This window comes from Nyctereutes procyonoides, unplaced genomic scaffold (assembly GCF_905146905.1).
Source record: "Nyctereutes procyonoides isolate TBG_1078 unplaced genomic scaffold, NYPRO_anot_genome, whole genome shotgun sequence".
NCBI classification, from domain to species: Eukaryota; Metazoa; Chordata; class Mammalia; order Carnivora; family Canidae; genus Nyctereutes; species Nyctereutes procyonoides.
In genome coordinates this window covers 1,082,928-1,097,741 of record NW_026575132.1, presented here as the reverse complement: position 1 = coordinate 1,097,741, position 14,814 = coordinate 1,082,928, and the positions used below count along the sequence as shown (strand labels likewise).

Below are 14,814 nucleotides of genomic sequence, written 5' to 3'. Positions count from 1 at the left end.
TATATTATTACAATATCTTTTCTTTTCTGTGGCCATACAGTTAGTGGGTTTGTTTTTTAACATAGACTCTGCACACTCTGGCACCAATAAATAAAGCAGTTAAGTAAGGCAAGGATCCTGCCTCATAAAATAGGACCAGAGATGGGAAATCCTAAGAACTGTGTTGCATTCACCTTATTATCACATCATTCTTTCCTATAGTCCTTATTTAGTGCTTTGTTACTCTTAAATGGCACAGTGCTGAAGTATGCGCTCTACCTCAGGGCTCTTCCAGAGTTCTAATAATTATAAACCATAACTTATTATAAGACTAAATTTCCATTTTCTATTATAAACAGAAATCTCCTTTCACCAATTATACCATGGCATCAGGCCTGGTAAAATACCTTTATTTAGAGTATGTATATATTTAAATTTCAGAATTATAATCTGAATATAAATTGTATCTCCTCTCAAAAAGGATAGTTTTCTTCCATTGCTACAACGGGATTTGATGAATGGGCTGCATTGTGTATATTTTGTTTAGATTTATGATAATGAGTCATCTTAGATGTCATGATGAGAAATTATGTTGATTGTGCTGTACTTGTATCCTCAGGTTTAGGGAAAATGAAAATGGCGTCTGTAAAGCTAATGAAATTCTGTATCATCACAGACTGCTCAGTACAATTAATGATTAAGGATCCTGGGCCATCCCAGAAGACCTCAACTCTGATAATCTTGTCCTGAACCTTAATTTTAATCATCCTGCCAACCACCAAATGGTTCAGCCAAGCAGTTAACAAAGGTCCTCAGTATATAGTCTAGATTGTATGTATGAGCTAATATGGCAATGAGCTTTGTACAGAAATCCAGCTTTTTTTTGCCCTCAAGCCACGTGGCAAGAGCCTCCTAGAAATTTCTTTTCAAAGTTATCTGTTGAAGGGAAAACAGTCCAGTGAAGCAAAGAAAAGAACTCTGGTTAGGATATGTGAACCTATTTGAAAGGTTCATGGGAAAAGAATACCTTGACTGTAAAGCTTTAGTTGTAAATCACTAGATGTGATAAAAGAAGCTGAAGGAACAAAATAATTTTGACAACCTTTTGTTGATGAATACAGTTAACCTACAAACACCAAAATCTTTAAAAAATAAATCCTTTTATACTTAAAACTACCTTCGGATGTACATACTTAACAATTGTACATAAAGTCTATTCCAGAGTTCCTTTCTCTCTGTTTAATCACTGGGGTGTGGGACAAGTCCAGCTTTGTTTGACTCAACAAACACAGAGTACTCAGAGTAACCAAAGAACCAATCCCCCTGATATCACTTCTTCCTTAACAACCACTTCAAAATCATATAAAACAGTAGGTCTGCCCTTCCTTTCAGAGTCAGATGCTCAAGGTCACTAAGCTTTTATGTAGTCATAGCTCAGTCAGGTAGAAAAAATAATTATAATTCCAGCTGTTAACTTACCTTGAAGAACTTCCATGGGGAGAACAGTCCAGGCATTTTCCAGGTAGGAAATATAAATATAGCGAGCTGTATTGCAGGCCAGACCAATGTAAAGAACTCTTTAAACAAAAAACAAAAAACAAAGGGAAATAAGTTGAGGCCCTGTAGGAGACATAAAACATGCAAGTACTACGTACATTTCCCCTGCCCAAACCATCCATCATCCAGCAGCGTTTAAACGTAGGAGTCAGGAAGCTAAAGAACAACTAAATTTAACCATGAACTCTTAGAAATAAGAAAACTGCTTCTAACATATCTGCCCTCAGTCTTTTCAGAATACTTAATATAAAAGTGAACATCACCCTTCCTGAAATTTAATTAGTAGCACAGCCAATGCTTTTTAAAGATAGTCTGGGCACACTGCCATCTGTAATGACATTAGTGGCCTCCTTCCAGGTGGCTGTAGGGTAAATATGCCTGGGATTATAGCTGCTTCACGAGGATGGGGGCAGGACAGGATAAAAATGAGAATGTGAATATGAATGTGGTCTCACATGCAGTCCCCAAAACAGCAAGGAGTTTTACAAGGAGACTCTCAAGGTCGTTGAAAACTATCATCCAATGATGAATAATAAACTATTTGGAAATCAAATACTTGTTCCTATCAGTTCAACTGATACATCTTCACTATTTAAAAATAAATCTATGATATAATCCTATGCTTACCAAACTAATAAATATACATCAGCATCACTTCCCCCCCTCACAAGCACCACCACCAAGATTATGAGAAAAAGTAAAGGCCTTTAGGGGTGCATCCAAGCATAGGGTTACATTCTCGTTCTGAACCGGACAATCTGGTTTAGAAGCAAATGGTGCCTGCTGCTTTGTACAAGACACAGCCTGATGGTACGGAGTTCCCTTTCTAGTTTGTTTTCCATTTTCTGTTAATTTTCCTAATCTTAATGCTTTTCTTTGTTTCAAAATTCAAATGGATGAAAACTTGAAGGTAAAAGAAATAAGCCAATATGACAGTGGTAATTTCCTAATCTTGCTCAACTATATTTTTATATTAAAATCATTCCAGTAGGGGATCCCTGAGTGGCTCAGAGGTTTGGCGTCTGCCTTAGGCTCAGGGCGCGATCCTGGAGACCCGGGATCGAATCCCATGTCGGGCTCCCGGTGCATGGAGCCTGCTTCTCCCTCTGCCTGTGTCTCTATCTGTCTCTCTGGGTCTCTCACAAATAAATAAAATCTTAAAAAATAAAATAAAATAAAATAAAATAAAATAAAATAAAATAAAATAAAATAAAATAAAAATAAAATAAAATAAAATAAATAAAATAAAATAAAATAAATAAAATAAAATAAAATAAAATAAATCATTCCAGTAAACATTGTTCTCTTTTCCCAACATTGAATCAAGGAAAGGAAAGCTCTGAGGCATCCAACTTGTATTAACTGCAAATATGGAACAGAAGAATGGGAGAAAAACAAAAAAGGGTTGAGGGGCAGAGATGAGATAGGAAATGTATATTAAAAGGGATTTAGGGGAACTTCAGTATTAAAAAAGTCTGGGTTATAGTATTCTCTGGATGTTATATTCTTTGTACTTTCATGTTTTAAGGAAAAAAGTCTATGTTTCAATCCTGTTTGATAAAAAGTTTCCTTTTATTTTTTAAAATTTTTTTTTTTATTTACCATAGTCACACACACAGAGAAGGGGGGGGTGGGCAGAGACACAGGCAGAGGGAGAAGCAGGCTCCACGCACCGGGAGCCCGACGTGGGATTCGATCCCGGGTCTCCAGGATCGTGCCCTGAGCCTAAGGCAGGCGCTAAACCACTGCACCACCCAGGGATCCCAATAAAAAGTTTCCTGAACAGACTTACTACAGATCCATCAACCGGGGTGGGGTCCCTCTGCTAGGAAACAACAGCAAAGACCAAAACAAAAACCCACAGGGAATTACAGTGCAAGATACACTGCACAAACATACAAGTTCCACAAACCTAGGTCTTCTTAGGCTCTAACCTAGCTCTGTTGAGGACCTTGACACAGCCTAACCCACGGGTCAGTAAACTGCTCCTGTAAAGTTTCGGATCTGCAGGTCTCTTGCAGCTACCCACCCTTGCCACCATAGTGCAGAAGCACCCGCAGATAGTACGCACGTGAATGAGCAGGGATGGCTGTGTTCCAGTACAATTTGAATTATGAACAGTGAAATTTAAATTTCACAGACAGCTGACCTCTGAACAATGCAGAGGTTAGGGGTGCTCATGCCCCCCTGCACAGTAGAAAATCCACATGTAACTTCTGACTCCCCCAAAACTTAACTATAGAAAGTCTACTATTGACTAGAAGCCTTGCCAATAACATAAACAGTTAACACATATTTTATACGTTATATTATTATATATTACATTATTAAAATAAGCTACAGAAAAAAATTAAGAAAAACAAAAGGAAAATATATTTGCCGTACTGTATGGAAAAACATCTATTAGTGGAGCCTCACAGTTGAAACCCACGTTGTTCAAGGGTCAACTGTAATCTTTATGCATCACAAAATATTATTATTCCTTTTTTTTTCAACCACTTAAGAGTACAGAAACCGTCCTTAGTTCTGGGCCATACAAAAACAGGTAGTGGGGCAGATCTGGCCCAAGGGCTGCAGCGTGCTGACCCCTGACACGCTCATTAGTTCTTGTTGACTTTGGCTACACGTCAGATCCACTTAGGTAACCATTAAAAACAACAGCCGTCCAGGCCTTGCAGACGGCAGTCCAGGTCTCTGGTGGGAACCCAGGCATCGCGCTTGGGACACTTCCCAGTGTATTCTGATCCGGAGCCGGTGTGAAGAGCCATTGCTCTAGCTCAGTCCAGGCAGCTCCCAGGCCCACTTTCCCATAATCCTACTCTCCAAAAATTTTGGTAAAACACCTTCCTTGTGTTCATATTGCACGTCCTGAACCTTTTGAGACCCCTCTCCGTCGCCATGGCCACCGTCACTGCACGCAGGCCCAGGCCCAAAAGCCCGGTCAGCACAGTCTAGGGAGAGGCTGTGCTGAGCCTTCAGACCTCGCCCCGTGGAACTCGGTGCCTGCGCGCAGCTGCTGGGGCCCTTCAGGCTCACGGTGCCCCCGAAGCCAAGCGCTGTCAGCTGGGTGCCCTTCCCTTCCGTCCCACGTCTCGAACCTCATGGCTCACGGCCTTCAGGGCCACACGGGGCCCTAGAGAACAGGCAGACCAGGAGCTGTGCAAGGCGCGTCACTTCACGGCCTGTGCCCCGGCCCCTCCTACGGGCAGGGACAGTGACACCTGCGCCCGGCGCGGATCCAGCGGTGACTCGGGCGCGGCGCCCCACGAAGCACCGAGGCGGCAGGATGCAGGCATATCGGTGCCCAGTGCCCTCCGCGGCTGACGTGCTGGGGCGGGCGGTGCCGCGGGCCTGACCCCAAGGAGGGCGACCCCGCGACCACCGGAGGTGAGCCCAGGAGGAGGGTCGCGGAGGAGCCACCCGCCCACGCCTTGGCCCCAGGCTGGAGGCTTCCACAACCGGCGGGGACCTACGTCCTGGACGCCCAGCCGGTGACCTCGCGCCCGGCAGCACGCCTGGGGCAGGGACACGCCGACGCGGCCTCTCCCCGGCCTCTCCCCCCGCGTGCACAGCCGGGTCCGCGCACTGGACAGCGGCGCGCTCGGGTCCCGGATGTTCCGCGCACGGGGCTCCGAGCGCTTCCCTGGGAGACATGGAGGCCCGCTGGGCGCCCAGGCCCGCGAGGCTCGGACGCCGTCGGCCTCGGGCACCACCCGCCGCCTCACGACCCACGGACCCGGCAACACACCGAGGCCGCCGCGGGACGGGGCCGCATCCACTGCGGCGGGCGGCGCTCAGGCCTGGGCCCGCAGCGCTCCTCAGGCCAGGAAGCCACCGCCGCAGGAAAAGAGGGTGCTGCAGACGGCGGGGGCGGCGGGGCAGAGGGGGTGGAGGAGGGAGAGGGGGCGGAGGGCCGGCGGCAACGGGCGGCCTCCTCAGCCGGCGCTCCCAGCCGCCCCTCAGGAGCCCTCGCGGCCCTCAGGAGCCCTCACGTCCCTCAGGAGCCCTCGCAGTCCTCATGCCCTTAACAAGCTCTCGCACCCCTCACGAGCCCTGGTGGCCCTCGCGGCCCTCAGGAGACCTCGTGGCCAAGCCTGGGGCGGGGCTCTCCACGGGCCGCGTATCCTCGGCTCCTCCTGGGTGTTTGCCTCGCGGCCGCAGGCACCCATCAGGAAGAGACGCAGCAGGAGGCACAGCCGCCGACGCACACCCACGGCCCCTGTGGCCCCGAACGTCGGCAACGCGGCAGTGGCCGTCCAGCCGCCTCGGGGCCTGCCCACCTGCGGGGAGGGAGGGAGGCCGCGAGGGTCCCGCCTTGAGGGCCACCCGCCTCCACCTCCTCGGGCCCACATGCGGGCACGAAGGCCGCGGCCCGGCCTTGGCAGAGGTCAGCGCACCCAGAGGGCACAGGGTGACGCGACCTGAGGGGACTACGGCAGGCGCGGGAAGACGGCCGCCCTGCTGCGGGCATGGGGAGCCCGCTTCCGCCTGGGGACGCCCCACACTGTCCCCGTGGGCGCCCGGCCGGTCCCAGCGGCCGCGGTGCCCCCCCTCCCCCCCCCCGTTCCATGGGCCTACCAACATCCGTTGCTTCCCGAGCTTTGGATGTCAGCCCAAGGCCAAGCGACACGGCAGGTGGCGGGTCCACATGGTGCTGCCGCCGCCGCCGAATGAGGGGAGCATCTCCTGCCGGCCATGGGGCGGCCTCCGCCCATTTCCTGATCGTTACCGACGGTGTGGTGTCAGGCCTGAGAGCTCTTCATGTTTGGACACGGACCCTTCACTGGGCACGTCGTTTACCAGCATCTGCTCCCGGGCCCCACGTTGTCTCCTAGTTTTGTGGGTTGCTTCCTTGGCTGTGCAGCTAATGTATTTCTGATAATCATGTAACAATAAAGATTTAAAAGGTAAAAGAGAAACCGTCAAATTAGACACAAGAAAGACAACTATAAAAAATCCGGGTTAAAGTAATACAAAAAACCAGAAGAATTCAGCTCTCAGGCTGTTTTGAAAGTATCTTGAAGTTCCTGTTCCACATTAAAGAAGCCAAAACTGACCGAGAGCACAGAGTATGCATTTGGTTTAACCGCAATCAGTAAGGATGTTTTCAAAGAAAAGAGTCTGACCCTATATCAAAAACTTAGCAAAATGCTTTTCTATTTTTGTCTTATAATATTTAGATTTCATCATCAGCCGACCGCAAACTCCTTGACGCCACCATCTAAAGCAAGCTAGAAATCCCTACAGACTGGTAAGCAGAGCATTCTAACGTTTATGTCAGAGAAGGAGAGTCATATAAGTGTGTGTGCACTTACGTATGAACAGAGTATCTCTGGAAAGACACACTGAATGTCATGACGCTGATGGTCTGTCTCTAGGGAGGAGGACTGGGAAACTGTCCCAGGGCTGGGAGACGGATGCAATCGGAGATCTTTAGTACTTCTTGCATATTTTCCCATGCGTCTATCTACTCTCTCACAGAATGAATAGAACTCAGGCACTGTGCCTCATGTAGCGATAAATAAACAGTAAATGATGTATGATGTTTGACCAATAGTTCTCCAACCTGAAGGGTCCATTATCTGGATCTCTATTTTGGCTTAAAAACAATATGACATCCTGGCTAGTAATCAGTATCATTTCTATCTTTTGAATTCAAAAGACTCAATTGTGCAATCAGGAAAGAGTAAACCATACAGACACATCAACAGTTAAGAAAAGCACATAAAATAATCAGCTTTGCCCTTACTGTATTCTTCTGGACAAAGGAAATGGCAGTCTGTAGAGAGAGCCTTATGAAAAGTGCTTATTTGCGGCAAGGACCACTTGGGGTTCATCACAAAGTGTATGTAACACAATGGGAGCCTTGGAATCAACACTTCTTTTTTTAAAAAATTTTTTTTATTTACTTAGTCACAGAGAGAGAGAGAGAGAGGGAGAGAGAGAGAGAGAGAGAGAGAGAGAGAGAGAGGCAGAGACACAGGCAGAGGGAGAAGCAGGCTCCATGCACCGGGAGCCCGACGTGGGATTCGATCCCGGGTCTCCAGGATCGCGCCCCGGGCCAAAGGCAGGAGCCAAACCGCTGCGCCACCCAGGGATCCCGGAATCAACACTCTAGCACATCTTTCTTGCAGCCTGTCTGGCCCAGTGCTCTGCTCTCTGTCCTCCAGCTACGCATGCTCCATGCCGCGGGTGAGGTCAGCTGCCTGTCACGTTGGCTGGTTCTGATCCCCAGTGTTTGGCATATGCTGCATGCCCATAAACGTTCACTTCCTAGAGGGAAACTACGGATACTCTACATAGAACCTCACTCAACTAATACTGAACACACTGCGCTAAGTGCCAGGGGTATGATGGTGAACAAGAAGGAACTACGCACATGTTATGCTTATAATTTTATGTGTGTGTACATAAGAGATGGGTATGTGAAAGAATAAGCTGACCCACGAAAAGGACTTAGAACTAGATGGTTAAAAAAATGGGTGCCTGGGGATCTCTGGGTGGTTCAGTGGTTTAGTGCCTGCTTTTGGCTCGGGGTGTGATCCTGGAGACCGGGGATCGAGTCCCACGTCAGGCTCCCCACATGGAGCCTGCTTCTCCCTCTGCCTGTGTCTCTGCCTCTCTCTCTTTCTCTATGTGTATGTTATAAATGAATAAATAAAATCCTAAAAAAAATGGTTGCCCATATTTGGCGCCCTTTGTGATTAATGTTAATAGGCTATGGTTGAAGATACATATTAAGTCATTTATGACCAAGCAGTAGTTCAATGAAGAGCTGCCTGTGGTTTATTTGGGACATCCTGCAACATCATGCAATGTATCTTCAACACATACACACAAGCAGGTAACAGGCTTCTTGGGTCCCCACAGGCCTATCCCACTAGGGGACTAAGGGTTAGCACACATGCCACATGCTCAAAGAGCCAACGGCACTCACGCACCCACCCAGCCCAGGCAGAGGACCACCAAGAGAGACACCGCGTCACTAAGCTTCTGTCACTATGCAAGTGTAGCTGCCCACTGACCCACCCTGTACAATAGAGCGTAAGAACCATATCGTATGTCAGAAGAGCTAAAGGAGGAAGAAGACTTCATTTACCTACATTTTGTGCAGCTATCGATACTTCCATTTTTTCTGTTAGAAAAAGAAAAGGTGAAAGTGAAGTCTGAGCCTCCGTTGGTCTTAAGTCATTCTTTACCTTGTTGCCTCTAAATATTTCCTATAATAATCCTATCATTTCCTGACAAGAATCACTGGCATTTGGTACAGGAATGAATTTGAAAAAGGCCTCAAGAGTTTTAGTTGACTTACGCTACGTTTGAGGGATTTAAGCAAGTTCATCAAACGCAGGCTCAAGGAGTATCCCGGCTGAAGCCAAAGGGGACAACAGTCTCCCAGGTGTCGACTCGCCAGGCCACAGCAGAGGGGAACAAGCGGACGACGGTTGACAAAGGAGCCAGAATCAGGAGGGCAAAGAACAGGAGGGCGTCCGGGAGAAGACGCTCTGTGGAGACTCGGTGAGCGCCCGGGAGGTGACGCGGTAAGAGGAGGACGCTCGAGTGCGTAAGACCCTGTCCTGCTGCGGAGGATGGGGCTGCGTTCCCGGTGTCCCATGTCCGAGCCGAGGTGGTGTTAGGAGGCAGGCAGGGGCAGAGGAGGGACCCCCAGGACGCTGACCCGCGGGCGGCAGGGCCCGGAGCTGAAGGACCGGCTGCAGGCCGCATCCCCCGAGCCCCAGTCAAAGGACATGGACGGCCGTTGACTTGTGGGTCAGACAACACAGTCCCTGCTCTGCCCCAGCACCTGGGGACCGCCCTCAGAGGCGACCCGCGGTCTCAGCTACCCTGGTGGTGAGCGAGCTCCACGTCGTCCGAAGCAGCCAAACAGGGCTGAGGGACCATCTGCCAAGGATGGGGGGACGTGGCGCGGGGGCCCAGCGGGGCCGGCTGGCTCGTGATGGGGCTCCTCTGAGACCCTTACCCAGCGGGGCCGCCGCCTTCCTCCCGTGTCCTCACGTGTTCCCCTCTGCGTGTGTGCTCCCGGCCTCTCCTCCCCACGGCTGTGGGTCACGCCAGAGCGGGCCGCCAGATCACCTCGGGTCAACTGACTGCCGCGGGAAGGCTGTCTCCAAACGCAGCCACGCGGAGACACCGCCACGTAGGAATTCCCAAGGGACACATCGCAGGCCCCAAACCACCTCCAAGGCCACCAACAGCTCCAACCGACCCGAGGTCCCAAGTGCCGGCAGGCGTTCTCCCCGAGCCCTGCCCCGTCCCGGCGGGGCTGGGGTCTGCGCTTCCTGGAAGGGCTGTGGGCCCCCTGCCAGCCTGATCCTGTCCGCTCTCCCAGGGAGGTTTCCCAGGGGATCGCCATTCGCTTTTCCAGGGGCTGCGGTGGAGGCCGGGTCGTGCCCAGCGGCCAGGGAGCCGTCTGTCGGGCGGCGGCGCTGCGGGGCACGGCGGCCCGACGCGGAATCCGGGCACACACGTGCTGGAGGTGGACGCTTCTCAGGAACAGTCACAGCCACGCCAGCTCTACCTCAGGGATTCTGAAACCACTGGGCAGGGCAGCCGAGTGTGTCGCCAGGTCTGTGTGAGCCGGGACAGGAAGATGGCCAGGGCCAAGGGCTCCCCTTGCGGCTCCCCAAGTCCCCTCTGCAGGCCCCACCCGCTACCAATCCCCACCTTACTGACCAAGACACTGGGCCAGGCCACAGCAGGGGACGCATGGCCGGGCCGTCTGCGTAAGTGGCTTTGTGCCCATTTCTGGCTTCTCAGCAAAAACCACGTGGAGGTGGAGTCGGGGGGGGGGGGTTGTGGTGGTGAGGAGGGAGCACAGGGCGAACCCGCCGCAGCACCAGTCCCCCATAGGCGTCAGGCCTCAGCGAAGCCACGGCATCTGGTCCGACCCCCCACACAGACAAGGCCACCGAGGACAGCGAGGCAGGACGGGGCCGCCGGGCCGGCCGGCCAGCACGAGGCCACCACGGGCCTGCCCATGCCTGGTGGCTCCCTTACTAGACAGCGACACCGTGCTGTGCTGCTACGGGAGGTCACACCTGGACCGCGGCCCGCCGAGCAGCAACAGGGCCTGGCGTGGCCAAGCGGGCGGGATGTGCGCTCACGCTGGCTCTAGGCGCACGCTGTTACCTGGCGGAGCACTGGGAGGAACAGCGTTGGGCAAGCAGCAAGGCGAGCACCGGTCAGCGGCTGCCCAAGATCTCGGAACACAAAAGAAAGTTCACTGAGAAGCCAAACTCCCGTTATGAGATCAAATGGGCCAAAAGCCTGTTTCTGCTGAGGGAGCCCGAGAGCGGAGGTGTCCGTGCTGAGGTGGGACACAGGGTGAGCCAGGACGTCGGCCCCAGGCAGGCAGACTGCAGGCCAACTCACCGGAACCTGACCACCTGGATTCGGCCAAGGAACAGGAACTAGGGGGTACGCCCCCCAACAGGTGCATGAGGGGAAAGCGAATATGGGGGCTGCGAGGGGCGTCCACCTGGGGTCACCACGACCACAGCATGCGCTATGCCCACCAATGCCGCGGGTCTCTAGACAGGCCTGGCAGGTCCCTGAGATGCACTCAGCCCACCGGGGGACCGACAGGAGCCCTGATCCTCGCCATTCCTTGGTCCCCGAAATAGCTCCACAGAAGTCACAGGATGAGTCGGCTACCCTGGCAGCACTGGTTCTGAGTCATCACCCTCTCTTTCTTGAACTTTCACTGGCTTTCAGACTTAACTCAATGGAATCCAACTCACAATGCTAAACACTTTCTCTGAAGAGAAAATTAGGTTATGGGTTTTTCAAGAAAGGGAAAATAGTGCAAAAGCAATTACAGTAAACTCCTGCCCCACACTTGTTAATACATCTTTATGACTACAAATTTTGTTCTATTCTTTTTTAAAATATGGAACTCTAACTGAATATTACATTTTGTTCAAACCCACTCCTGTCTCCCTCTCCGGGACACTAAGGAAGAAGGAGTATCAACCTCAGTGGCCTTGAGATCTCTGCTTGCTATAGGCCCCTCACCACACCGAACCCCCCTTACTAATTTCTATAATGTTCTCCAATTCTTTAGCATTTTCCCCACTTAGTATCTCATTTATTCCTGCCAATAATCTTTTGAAATAGAAAGAGCAAGAGTTATCGTGAATCCTACTCTACAGCTGAACAGTCAAGGCCCTGAAAGGTTAGCCAAGTTGCCAGGAACACAAAGGAAACCAATCACAGAACCAAGACTCCACTTGAGGTCTTCTATCAAATCCCACAGCTTTCCCACGGTCAGCAGAGCTCCTCCACCCTGGAGGAGATCATAAGGCTTTTTTTTTTTTTTTCTGATCATAAGGCTTTGAGGCAAACTGAGGGAAATTTAAAAGGTGCTCTTTTTCACACACACACACACACACACACACACACACAAATTAATGATCATTCTACCTTAAAAATCTTCTTTCACAAAAAATTGCTGTGATCCTACTCTAATCTCCTACCTGTATTTGAAACATATTAGATTTCTACCAAAATCTCGCTGATAGAAGTAAGAGTAATATTAATAACTTAGTAGTTAAATGCCAGGGTATTAGTAATTAAGAGTAACTCGATTAAGAATAATGAAGTAATAATGAAACCCGTCTTCAGCTACTCTGGCGGACATGAACATTATTATCTGAATCACCGAAGAGTACGAGATCTACAGCCAGAGAGACCCTGGCTCCGTCTCCACACCACCACTCTGAAGGGCAGATCTTGGGCGAATCACAGCAAATTGGTTCCTTCCGAGGCTAGCGTGGTATTCTCCTCCCCACCACGTCCATGCTACCAGGAATGCTATACACGCAAAAAGTAAGTGTCGTGGCCTGACTCATTCTCACGCTCATCCCAATGTCAAGCCGCAGGTGCCTCCTAATCTCCTCGGACTCTTAGAACCTTTGCGAGTATCTCTACTCACCTAAGACTCTTCTTGTTCTGTTAGGGTACATGTCCCCGTTGCCTGAGGTGACCCTAACAAAATACTACAAGATGGGTAGTTTAAACAACAGAAATGTATTTCCTAACAGCTCTGGAAGCTGGAAGACTGAGAACAGGATGCCAGCACTATCAGATTCTGCTGAGGACCGTCCTCCTGTTTGCGGAAGGCCCATGCTCTCACCGTGTCTGGCCCTGGCTGAGGGAAAGAGCCAGAGCACGCTTCCTGGTGTCCCCCAAGGGCACTAATCCCATCATGAAGGCCCCACCCTCATGATTTCATGTAACCTTAGTTTCCTTGTGACGGCCCCATCCCCAAATACCAGCATCCGGGGGGTCAGGGCTCCAATACATGGATTTCAGGGGGATACAATCTAGTCCATAGCAACTGGCTCCTCTATTCTTAGTACCCATGCTCTCTGACACAATTAGGAACCTATCCTGGGGCTCTGGGAGCCCTGGCGGCAGGTGCTCCACCCCAGGCCCCCAGGGAGTCAACATGGTCTTTCCCCCAGTGGAGGATATCCAGCTCTCATCGAGTCACTGTAAAATGAACACAACAAAACTTGTTTTGTAGGGAGGCTGTAACAGTATTTGTGAAAACTCTAAGTTGTAAAGCCTAAAATAGTATTATTTCCCTTTATTTTTATTACTGATCTAGAAATTAAAAATGGAAAACACTGATTTTCTGATTTAGCCTAATTAGGAAACAGAATAAAATGGTTCCCTTTAAAAACTGAGAATCTTCTCCATGGAATAAGTATCCTCCACCTATCGGTAACATTCCTGAGGGAAGGCAATAAAAAATAATCCTACACGCAGGCATGTGTATTAAAAAAATAATTGATTTGTGTGCTGGTCTTGGTTTGCTTTCCTAGTTTACACTGCACTTATCAAATAAACCCTGGGTGCAGAAAATCACACCTAAGCCGTGAGGTTATTTTGAGCGTCACATTGTCTCCAAGCACTGTGTTTCTCCAGTCCTACAGAAATGCAGGGGCCACTATCCCATAAGGGTGAACGGAGGCTCACTAGGATGAAGGCCGTGAGTTATGAGTGAATAACATCGAGGGAACATTCGAGATACGTTTATCAGGACTTTGTGTTCTGACGTCAGGATATAGCTTTCATCCCCATCTTAGAAGCGCTGAACTGGTGTCTTTTCAACAGGTCACACTGATAGTAACATGCTCCTAGTTTGGGGTAGATGAGTTTCCAAAATGGATTTACCAGCTGATGGGAAGGGAGGGATGGAGAGGAGGAAGTTGGTTACAGAAAACTTCAAGTCACGGGATGGAGCTAGCTGTCCTACGTACACGTTAATGTTTCCCAAAAGACGTCTCCAGCCACATCCTCTCTTCCAAGATTTAGACTTATAAATACAACTTCCTAATGGGCATCGCCACTGCCTCCTAAGATTTCTGTAAGTTCCATCCTCCATATCCTCTCCCCCCTCCCTTGTTTGCTTCCTTGGTGAGCAGCACCACCACTATCTGGTATCCAGTTCATAAGATAACTTTCCCCTTGCTCCATTCATCCCAACTCCCACCCAAAAGGACTCTCACTTTTATTTCCTTTACTCTTTTTCCATTCCCAATGTCTTAGGTGCCTAAGTTAACATTTCTGTAGCACCCAATATTTTTGTTTTACGGTCTTCCTGCCATGTGAGCCCCATGAGAGAGGTGCCATGCTTACCTTGTCCAACACTGTATTCTAGAATGGAACCTGATCTTTAATAAAAGGTTTCCCTTAAAAAAAATTGAGTGAGCATAATATGTAATTGTGATAAAATATTTAATTGTGAATTAACTCTATGATACAGACATCATCAGAGGTACCAGTTTTTGCCACTTATATTCAGTGTTTTATAGTACTCTCATCTTCCTACTTCTTGAAAGCAGCTAATCTGGAGAAATAAGAATTTCATTGGGAGTAAAAACCAATTTGAGAGTGTGAGGCACTTGAGACAGGTGAAACAGGTGTACCAGACACAGGTCACTCAGAACAGAAAAAAGGAAGACTAAGAGGTGAGACTGGGTTGCTTAGAGGGACACACTAAACCTGTGCCCATGAGTCCACAGACTAGCTACGATCAAAACTAATTACATAAAGAAAGAAGCTGAGAGGGATCCCTGGGTGGCGCAGTGGTTTGGCGCCTGCCTTTGGCCCAGGGCGCGATCCTGGAGACCCGGGATCGAATCCCACATCGGGCTCCCGGTGCATGGAGCCTGCTTCTCCCTCTGCCTGTGTCTCTGCCTCTCTCTCTCTCTCTCTGTGACTATCATAAATAAATAAAAATTAAAAAAA

At 49.6% G+C, this 14,814-nt stretch overlaps 1 protein-coding gene across 5 annotated transcripts in view; it reads right to left on the bottom strand.

The window, feature by feature from the left end:
* MFSD6 (major facilitator superfamily domain containing 6) overlaps positions 1–14,814 on the bottom strand; it is a 66,794-nt gene that overhangs the window by 18,034 nt on the left and 33,946 nt on the right. For 4 of the 5 annotated variants that reach the window (XM_055345247.1, XM_055345245.1, XM_055345246.1 and 1 more), the window contains exon 3: positions 1,459–1,556. In XM_055345247.1, coding sequence (XP_055201222.1) covers positions 1,459–1,556 — 98 coding nt within the window. Of the gene's footprint in view, positions 1–1,458; positions 1,557–1,634; positions 1,758–14,814 lie in introns of those variants that run through there. The other variant, XM_055345249.1, reaches the window with a different exon arrangement.